Source organism: Saccoglossus kowalevskii, chromosome 9 (genome assembly GCF_978046115.1).
Source record: "Saccoglossus kowalevskii chromosome 9, keSacKowa6.1, whole genome shotgun sequence".
Classification (NCBI taxonomy): Eukaryota; Metazoa; Hemichordata; class Enteropneusta; family Harrimaniidae; genus Saccoglossus; species Saccoglossus kowalevskii.
The window spans coordinates 16,632,711-16,644,659 of NC_140649.1; the positions used below are offsets into that span (position 1 = coordinate 16,632,711).

The 11,949-nt window shown below is 32.4% G+C and overlaps 1 protein-coding gene across 1 annotated transcript in view; it reads right to left on the minus strand.

Annotated features, from left to right (window-relative positions):
- The window catches only part of LOC100374114 (3-oxoacid CoA transferase 1-like), a 36,297-nt gene extending 26,167 nt beyond the window's left edge, over positions 1-10,130 (minus strand). The window contains 7 exon segments of the mRNA NM_001184843.1: positions 3,948-4,055; positions 5,350-5,517; positions 5,830-5,979; positions 6,209-6,344; positions 6,790-6,880; positions 7,231-7,342; positions 10,047-10,130. Of these exon segments, the coding sequence (NP_001171772.1) occupies positions 3,948-4,055; positions 5,350-5,517; positions 5,830-5,979; positions 6,209-6,344; positions 6,790-6,880; positions 7,231-7,342; positions 10,047-10,130 (849 nt within the window).
- Positions 10,131-11,949: the final 1,819 nt, after the last annotated feature.

An 11,949-nucleotide genomic window follows, 5' to 3' on the forward strand; every position in this document is an offset into this window, starting at 1 on the left:
ATGCATAATATCCTCATAAATATGCATAATATCCTCATAAATATGCATAATATCCTCATGAATGTGCATAATATCCTCATGAATGTGCATAGTATCATGAATGTGCATAGTATCATGAATGTGCATAATATCCTCATGAATGTGCATAATATCCTCATGATTGTGCATAATATCCTCATGATTGTGCATAATATCCTCATGATTGTGCATAATATCCTCATGAATGTGCATAATATCCTCATGAATGTGCATAATATCCTCATGAATGTGCATAATATCCTCATGAATGTGCATAGTATCCTCATGAATGTGCATAGTATCATGAATGTGCATAATATCCTCATAAATATGCATAATATCCTCATGATTGTGCATAATATCCTCATGATTGTGCATAATATCCTCATGAATGTGCATAGTATCCTCATGAATGTGCATAGTATCCTCATGAATGTGCATAATATCCTCATAAATATGCATAATATCCTCATAAATATGCATAATATCCTCATGATTGTGCATAATATCCTCATGATTGTGCATAATATCCTCATGATTGTGCATAATATCCTCATGAATGTTCATAGTATCCTCATGAATGTGCATAATATCCTCATGAATGTGCATAATATCCTCATGAATGTGCATAATATTCTCATGAATGTGCATAATATCCTCATGAATGTGCATAATATCCTCATGAATGTGCATAATATCCTCATGAATGTGCATAATATCCTCATGAATGTGCATAGTATCCTCATGAATGTGCATAGTATCCTCATGAATGTGCATAGTATCCTCATGAATGTGCATAGTATCCTCATGAATGTGCATAGTATCCTCATGAATGTGCATAGTATCCTCATGAATATGCATAATATCCTCATGAATGTGCATAATATCCTCATGAATGTGCATAATATCCTCATGAATGTGCATAGTATCCTCATGAATGTGCATAGTATCCTCATGAATGTGCATAGTATCCTCATGAATGTGCATAATATCCTCATGAATGTGCATAATATCTTCATGAATGTGCATAATATCTTCATGAATGTGCATAATATCTTCATGAATGTGCATAATATCTTCATGAATGTGCATAATATCTTCATGAATGTGCATAATATCCTCATGAATGTGCATAATATCCTCATGAATGTGCATAATATCCTCATGAATGTGCATAATATCCTCATGAATGTGCATAATATCCTCATGAATGTGCATAATATCCTCATGAATGTGCATAATATCCTCATGAATGTGCATAATATCCTCATGAATGTGCATAATATCCTCATGAATGTGCATAATATCCTCATGAATGTGCGTAATATCCTCATGAATGTGCATAATATCCCCATGAATGTGCATAATATCCTCATGAATGTGCATAATATCCTCATGAATGTGCATAATATCCTCATGAATGTGCATAATATCCTCATGAATGTGCATAATATCCTCATGAATGTGCATAATATCCTCAGTCATGAATGTGCATAATATCCTCATGAATGTGCATAATATCCTCATGAATATGCATAATATCCTCATGAATGTGCATAATATCCTCATGAATGTGCATAATATCCTCATGAATGTGCATAATATCCTCATGAATGTGCATAATATCCTCATGAATATGCATAATATCCTCATGAATGTGCATAGTATCCTCATGAATGTGCATAATATCCTCATGAATGTGCATAATATCCTCATGAATATGCATAATACCCTCATGAATGTGCATAGTATCCTCATGAATATGCATAATATCCTCATAAGTATGCCTAATATCCTCATGATTGTGCATAATATCCTCATGATTGTGCATAATATCCTCATGAATGTGCATAATATCCTCATGAATGTGCATAATATCCTCATGAATGTGCGTAATATCCTCATGAATGTGCATAATATCCCCATGAATGTGCATAATATCCTCATGAATGTGCATAATATCCTCATGAATGTGCATAATATCCTCATGAATGTGCATAATATCCTCATGAATGTGCATAATATCCTCATGAATGTGCATAATATCCTCAGTCATGAATGTGCATAATATCCTCATGAATGTGCATAATATCCTCATGAATATGCATAATATCCTCATGAATGTGCATAATATCCTCATGAATGTGCATAATATCCTCATGAATGTGCATAATATCCTCATGAATGTGCATAATATCCTCATGAATATGCATAATATCCTCATGAATGTGCATAGTATCCTCATGAATGTGCATAATATCCTCATGAATGTGCATAATATCCTCATGAATATGCATAATACCCTCATGAATGTGCATAGTATCCTCATGAATATGCATAATATCCTCATAAGTATGCCTAATATCCTCATGATTGTGCATAATATCCTCATGATTGTGCATAATATCCTCATGAATGTGCATAGTATCCTCATGAATGTGCATAATATCCTCATAAATATGCATAATATCCTCATAAATATGCATAATATCCTCATGATTGTGCATAATATCCTCATGAATGTGCGTAATATCCTCATGAATGTGCATAATATCCCCATGAATGTGCATAATATCCTCATGAATGTGCATAATATCCTCATGAATGTGCATAATATCCTCATGAATGTGCATAATATCCTCATGAATGTGCATAATATCCTCATGAATGTGCATAATATCCTCATGAATGTGCATAATATCCTCAGTCATGAATGTGCATAATATCCTCATGAATGTGCATAATATCCTCATGAATGTGCATAATATCCTCATGAATATGCATAATATCCTCATGAATGTGCATAGTATCCTCATGAATGTGCATAATATCCTCATGAATGTGCATAATATCCTCATGAATGTGCATAGTATCCTCATGAATGTGCATAATATCCTCATGAATGTGCATAGTATCCTCATGAATGTGCATTATATCCTCATGAATGTGCATAATATCCTCATGAATGTGCATAATATCCTCATGAATGTGCATAATATCCTCATGAATGTGCATAGTATCCTCATGAATGTGCATAATATCCTCATGAATGTGCATAATATCCTCATGAATGTGCGTAGTATCCTCATGAATGTGCATAATATCCTCATGAATATGCATAATACCCTCATGAATGTGCATAATACCCTCATGAATGTGCATAGTATCCTCATGAATGTGCATAGTATCCTCATGAATGTGCATAATATCCTCATGAATGTGCATAGTATCCTCATGAATGTGCATAGTATCCTCATGAATATGCATAATACCCTCATGAATGTGCATAGTATCCTCATGAATGTGCATAATATCCTCATGAATATGCATAATATCCTCATGAATATGCATAATATCCTGATGAATGTGCATAGTATCCTCATGAATATGCATAATATCCTCATGAATGTGCATAATATCCTCATGAATGTGCGTAATATCCTCATGAATGTGCATAGTATCCTCATGAATATGCATAATATCCTCATGAATGTGCATAATATCCTCATGAATGTGCATAATATCCTCATGAATATGCATAATACCCTCATGAATGTGCATAATATCCTCATGAATATGCATAATATCCTCATGAATGTGCATATCCTCATGAATATGCATAATATTCTCATGAATGTGCATAATATCCTCATGAATATGCATAATATCCTCATGAATATGCATAATATCCTCATGAATGTGCATAATATCCTCATGAATGTGCATAATATCCTCATGAATATGCATAATATACTCATGAATAAGTTAATCATGATAATTGAAGTGTCAAGAATATATTCCCATATTCTAACTGTTATAGTTTTTTTTTGCATATTATTTTTTTTACTTAAGTTTGATTGATGATCGATGTTATTTAGTAAATGAATCATTAACATTCATGAATATCATGAATAATTAATTAGCCTCACCTCTATCCTCTTCTGATAGCTTTCCCCTTTGATAATTCTGTGTACAAATATACTTGGAATATGTACATTCTCTGGATCTATTTCACCAACATCAACAATTTCCTCCACCTGAGAAGACAATAAAAGTACATGTAAATATAATGTATTGTAAAACCATTTATTTTTATATTATAAGCATATTCACTGTTTAAATTTCACGAATTTGTCAAGAAAACTGAGTTCTATTGTTATTTCATATGTCATGTGAGATTTAATTTAGTGGATTTTAAATATCAGCCAAAATAGCAAAATTAAAAAAGATTGAATAATTAATGTCTTTACAGTATTTGTGATGAAACTATCAAGCAGTCACATTTTGCATTTATCAAACCCGTTTTATACTGTAAAATACTTAATTTTCGCTGAAAAGGCGTTTTGAGTGTTTTGTATGGAATATATTTTACCTGATTTTTGATGAGTTGAATGTAAAATATCAAAAAACGTATATTTGCTGGATTTTATTTTCACTGAATCAGCCCTTCAGCGAAAATAAATTCCAAGCAGAAATAAAGTATTTTACAGTACATTGTGCCTACTTGATGATGCTGGTCAATAATTATATATGTATATATGGCTGTATAATTCAGGTTCTGATTACAAAACAAAATATATCTTGGCATAGTTGGTTACATTGATGACAATGTCAACACTTGCTGTCAAATTGCATTTGAATGGACTGCATAGACGAGGGCGACATACTGTAAAATGACCAATATGCAATCATTGTACTGTGAAATGACTAATTTTCACTGGGTTTAAATTTCGCCAATTTATCATTTCAGGCATATTCAGTGGGTTTTAAATTCACGGTTTTATCATTTAGATGATGTGTTCTATGCTAAATTTTACATATTCACTGGGTTTTAATTTAGCACATTTTCCAGTCAGCGAAATAAGCAAAATTAAAACCCAGTGAATAATTAATCTTTTTACAGTATACATACTGATAAAAACAGAACACTGTATATTGAGGCTCTCTCAGTGACGAGCAGTAACTTTGTTCACTAGAACACATCTATTATTCTTGAGTATTTCCCCACAATGGAACATTTTTGCAATACACTTAGTTTAGTGTATTAAAAAATCTACTGACGCTGTTTTTTTTTTCATTTATTTTTGTTGAGGTTTTAGTAGGTAATGTGTTAACACGTTGCCATCTTAGAATTATCATGTCCTGATAAGGTAAAATGCTGACAATGTACTGAAAAGACAAATATTTTTAATTTCATGTTTTTGATGCGGCATGAACATTTTCATTTAATTTCTCCAATTTTGTCATGTCTCAATTATTTAAATGAAAATGATGTTGTTGTTTTTTAAAGGTGCTAAGAGGGAATATCACCCCAATGTATGTATTACTCACCTCTGCAATAGTTATCTTGGCTGCTTTACACATAGGAGGGTTGAAATTTCTGGCTGTCTTTCTGAATATCAGATTGCCAGCTCTATCGGCTTTCCACGCTTTCACTAAAGCAAAGTCGCCTGTGATGGCAGGCTCCATTATGTAATCACGTCCATTAAATTTACGACTCTGGAGAAAAGTATTTGATCAAATAAAGTGAAAGTTAAGATATTAATGTCAATCTAAACTGAAATCGTAAAAGTCACATGACAATATCAATTACACCATCACTGTTTTATTTGAGAGGTGCACCCCTTATTTTTGGAATAGCTTACCGCCCTTGGCTCATTACTTGTATCAGTGCTACCATCGCTGTTATATTTGATGGGTTCACCCCCCCTACTTTTAAAATATCTTACCTTTCTGAGTTTAATACTAATATAAATACTACCATTGCTATTATATTTGATGGGTGCACCCCCTAAATTTTAAATAGCTTACCTCCCTTGGCTCACTACTTATGTCAATACTACCATCGCTGTTATACTTTATGGGTGCACCCCCTTCATGGATTAAAGTTCCAAAAGCAGTGGGTGTAAAGAAGGCTGGGATACCATGTCCACCAGACCGAATCCTCTCAGCTAAGGTACCCTAAATGAAGGAGAAATCAGAGTTATTAAAATGTCAGAGTTCAGAAAAACCAGTAGGACATTTGTAATATGTCAATTCTTGTCTAGACACATGTTCATCAAACACAAAGATCCTTTCAACCCCCTGCACAAGACATGAGCCAATGAATGTATTTTTTGTTTGTTTTATACTAACAGTAAATTTCCACAAAGTAGACTCCAGTGGAGGAAAAAGCCATGCATGTAATTACCTGAGGTGTTAGTTCAACTTCCAATTCTCCTGACAGATACTGTCGTTCAAACTCAGCATTTTCACCAACATAGGAAGAGATCATGCGTTTAATTTGTTTTTTCTGTAGCAGAAGACCAAGACCAAAGTCATCAACACTATAAGATGTTAGAGAAATCAATGATTAATCAATATTGCACAACACAAGCCAATGACATCATCAATACAGCACAACACAAACCAATGACATCAATACTGCACACTATGCAAACTGATGACATCATCAATACTGAACCATGCAAACTGATGACATCATCAATACTGCACAACACAAACCAATGACATCAATACTGCACACTATGCAAACTGATGACATCATCAATACTGAACCATGCAAAATGATGACATCATCAATAGTTTTATACTGAACCATGCAAACTGATGACATCATCAATACTGCACAACACAAACCAATGACATCAATACTGCACACTTTGCAAATTGATGACATCATCAATACTTCACAGTCCAAACAGATGACATCATGAATACTGCACAACATGATGGATGACATCATCACTACCACACAACAGATACACTCACCCTGCATTGTTACTGACAGCAGTGATCCCCTTCACTCCAGTGTCTAATAATGCATGGATTAGATTTTCAGGAATCCCACACAGACCAAATCCTGAGAAAATAAATACAGAAAACTATTATTCAAAATCTGAAAGCGTGAAAAGATTAAAATGTTTAAAGTTTTAGGTCAATTTGTTTTCTAAAATCGATGTGTCATGCACTTTTTTATTTATTTTTAAACTGTTATACAAATTTTGGTTTAATGACAATTTTCTTTTTCTTTAGTTTTTTTATAAAAAAACATTCTTAGCTGATGTGCTTTATGATAACTGAAAACCAGAATATTTGTTTTGGAGGGAGGGATTTGCGGCAAAATACAGCGAAAATACTATAATTACGATTTTAACTATTTATCATTTGAGCTACTGCATTCACATACACTTTGTTATATTTTCACATTACCTCCGACAAGCAGCGTAGAATTATCAGGAATATCTTTGACAGCGTCAAATGCATTATCATAAAATTTGACATTCTGGCTCGATGACGTAGAGAAATATGCACAGCATGTGGCCTAGACAAAGCACAGAACAGTCAAGTGTTACACATAAGCTCACAAGATATCCTGATGGTCCCAGTACATGTATATCTGGTCATCACGAGAATACCTCAAAGTAAGAACCCAGACACTCGATTGTACTTGCATCAACCTGTGGTATATATTGCTCAATGGTCAATTTTTTTTTTTCTTCAGTATTTTCATAATAACCTAAACTTTGAACCAATCAGTACTCTCCTTGCACTTACAGGGAATTAATTTGGCCAATCAAAGCATTTGTACCAAAACCAGGTTTTCTATGAAATCCATTCATATATCCACCTATTCTGGTAGTTTTTTTGAAATGATTTTCTCTGGCACAGAAACAATTATAGATGTAGCTTGCTAGTTTTGTTATTTTTTTGCTGTTATTGCTTGTTAGCATTGTAATCAATTTATTGGTATTTATGTTGTTGCAATGTATTCAATTTATTTCCTTCAACATTTCAGTTCTCTCATTTTCATACAGCTTGCATTCAAGTAAGAAATGCATTTCGTCTTCAATCTCATTTTGGTCGCAAGCAGTGCACTTTCTACCACTGCAAGCAATTATTTTGCATCGTCCTTTCTCTATTTCTAAATTATGGGCGCTAATTCTCAATTTTGTTAATGCTGCTCTATTTTTTGTATTTGTTACTGTTAGATAATTTGATAATTTTCATACTGGCAATTTTTCTTTAGCAGTCTATATGTACGCAGCTTATTCTTTTGGTGTTTGTTTTTATTATCATCATGCATTTGTTCTTGTTTTTGAATACTTTTTTGAGTTTAATGCAAATTGTGTTGATTAGATTGGTGTTATAATTTGGATCATTATTTTCCCATGACTTGTACATTTCTAGATAGTGCAAAATATTTTTGATACCAGATACCCAATTAAGTATACCTTTATCATCCATCTCTATGCCAAGTCTGTATGCTTCATGGACTAGTGTGTTTTCATTCTTTGTTTTTATTTTTAGCCAATATTTTAACATTTGTTTTATACAGTAAGTAAAATACGGTGTCTACTTAATTCTAAAATACATGCCAAATTAGTGGCTTTACAGTTTACCTGTAAAATGTATTTGCAAAATTTCTTATGAAATTTTTCCATAGGTAACCCACTATCAAACATATCTTTTATTAGTAGTATGAAGTCGCTCGTCCAAATTTCACTGCAATAGATCGGGATAAATTTAACCATACTATCAAATAGTTTTAGGTATGTTTTGACTGGAATATAGTTTTCAGAGTATAACAATTGTTTTATTATTCATCATGCATCATGTAAATATGACGTACTGACGTCTCAACTCACCGTCACTCAATAATATAATTTCTCAATTTCTCTATTAGAAGCACATCTTCCAATATGCAATCATTGTACTGTGAAATGACTAATTTTCACTGGGTTTAAATTTCGCTGATTTACCATTTCAGGCATATTCAATGGGTTTTAAATTCACGGTTTTATCATTTAGATAATGTGTTCTATGCTAAATTTTACATATTCACTGGATTTTAATTTAGCGCATTTTCCAGTGAGCGAAATAAGCAAAATTAAAACCCAGTGAATAATTAACCACTTTACAGTATATTGGATCATTAAAATATGACTAATTTTGACCATCGAAACATCTTGTCATTTACATAAGTGCTTTTAATTAAGCAAATACAGCAGGCATAATTTTTACTATAATAACCATGTAGCACATAAAGTGAGGCAAACTGATTTACGACTGCTATGGTTTATAACCAGTTTTGTGATTGGTGCATAACAAATTTTAAATAGGCCAGGCCTCCAACTGTACTGTTAAACCGTGCACACTGCTCAGAATTCATAAATGAAGTCATTCTCTTTAATTCTCTTGATTTATTTTACTAATAATATTGGTTAAGGGTAGACATTTGAAATTTGAAAGAATATTCACCAAACTGATTTTTTTTTTATATAAATATTTCTTTTGTCTATTTCAAGTTTTAAAAAAAATGTGGGATCAGGCCCCACCCCCAAAAATAGGTTAGGCGTAGTTTTATCATAGTTTCTGGGCTCCTTGTAACATGTCATGATTATTGCGTTCAGTTGTCTTGTGAACACTGGAGAAGGTGCTATGGTTTTGTTAAATCACAATATGTGACATAAATAAACGTAGCACGCATTAGACGAAAACAAATGTCGCGTTACCTGTCTGAGGTAAGGTACTAGAGCACAGTCGCTCGTAGCCCTGCGTACAGTGCTGTGTGTACGGGGACGCGTTCGGTTGGTAGATGTCCCCACCACATCTATCAACTGAACGCGTCCCTGTACACACAGCACTGTACGCAGGGCTAAGTCGCTCGACGCCAGACTGTTTTAATCACGGTTACTAAACCGTGGAGCTACTAGCTAGAGTCGAGGTAAATCCATCTTCCAGGCATTAACTCTTATCTGGTCACGTCAATGCAAGAGTACACGGGGCTGGCAGGATAAGAGTTATTACGGACGCCCATCTGTCGCTAACCATACATACCGTCAAAATATACGTGACCCAAGGCTGATCTTTGAATTACATAAAGACACATGTGCCAAGCATCTGTGCGGTGAACCAGTTTCGTGACCAGAAACATTACGTTTTTACGACAGAAAATATATGAATGCATCCGATATTACGAACTGCACCGTGATGGCACTGGAATAAAACGAATATCTGTTGCATACCTTTAAATTTAATCCATTTCGGCGTAGAAGAGAAAAACTTTTGGATCTACCAAGAATCGAGGTCAAAGCACCAATAGTCGCCATGTTGTTGAATGACTGCGCAGCATTTATGCGCATAGGTTTCTCGATCTCGTGAACTTTAGTTCAGTGGCACACTTGTCATGCGTACGCATTTACGGAAACGAGCGATGCTATTTATAGGATAGTGGGGGGGGGGTCCCAGAGAAATATCATCAATTCCAGTGTATAATGTAATTTGGGAATGTAATTAATTACTTTTATTGTCATGTGTTGTTGGCTCATCAATGTATATCATTCTGTACTGTTACTATTACAGAAGTCCGGGGGTTAATTTTATACCGAATTTTATGTTGCTGCGGCACCGATATTCTCTAGGTTTTTAATTAGTGCATATGAATATTATCGAAATAAGAGATTATGTCAGATGTACATGAAGGTGCACAGTGAAAACTTTCATTATTCCTGAAATAGTACGAATGGAAAACGCGCTAGCTGGGGGGGGGGGGGGGGCTACTTCCACATTAAGTGGGTAAGGGTTTGAAGCCCACCTCTCAGTCGAAAACCATACTCACTTCTAAACCATTATTTTTTTCTATTTTATACCCACATTTCTAAACACAAGTGTTTTCAGCGAAAAAAAACCACCCAGCTCACAACTTTCGCAACCAGTGAGTATGGGGTGAGATCACCGCCAAAATAGAATTATTTCAATATCTTTCAATTATCTCACGATTATTTCAATATCTTTCAATTATTTCACCATTATTTCAATATCTTTCAATTATTTCACCATTATTTCATCATTATTTCAACTTTGAATATCTTTCAATTATTTTACCATTATTTCAATATATTTCAATTATTTCACCATTATTTCATCATTATTTCAATATCTTTCAATTATTTTACCATTATTTCAACATCTTTCAATTATTTCACCTATCATTTTATCATTATTTCAATATCTTTCAATTATTTTACCATTATTTCAATATCTTTCAATTATTTCACCATTATTTTATCATTATTTCATTATCTTTCAATTATTTCACTATTATTTCATCATTATTTCAATATCTTTCAATTATTTTACCATTATTTCAATATCTTTCAATTATTTCACCATTATTTTATCATTATTTCATTATCTTTCAATTATTTCACCATTATTTCATCATTATTTCAACTTTGAATATCTTTCAATTATTTTACCATTATTTCAATATCTTTCAATTATTTCACCATTATTTCATCATTATTTCATCATTATTTCAATATCTTTCAATTATTTTACCATTATTTCAACATCTTTCAATTATTTCACCTATTATTTTATCATTATTTCAATATCTTTCAATTATTTTACCATTATTTCAATATCTTTCAATTATTTCACCATTATTTTATCATTATTTCATTATCTTTCAATTATTTCACCATTATTTCATCATTATTTCAACTTTGAATATCTTTCAATTATTTTACCATTATTTCATCATTATTTCACCTATTATTTTATCATTATTTCAATATCTTTCAATTATTTCACCATTATTTCATCATTATTTCACCTATTATTTTATCATTATTTCAATATCTTTCAATTATTTTACCATTATTTCAATATCTTTCAATTATTTACCATTATTTCAATATCTTAAAATTATTTCACCATTAATTCAATATCTTTCAAATATCTCACCATTATTTCAATATCTTTCAATTATTTCACCATTATTTCATCATTATTTCACCTATTATTTTATCATTATTTCAATATCTTTCAATTATTTTACCATTATTTCAATATCTTTCAATTATTTACCATTATTTCAATATCTTAAAATTATTTCACCATTAATTCAATATCTTTCAAATATCT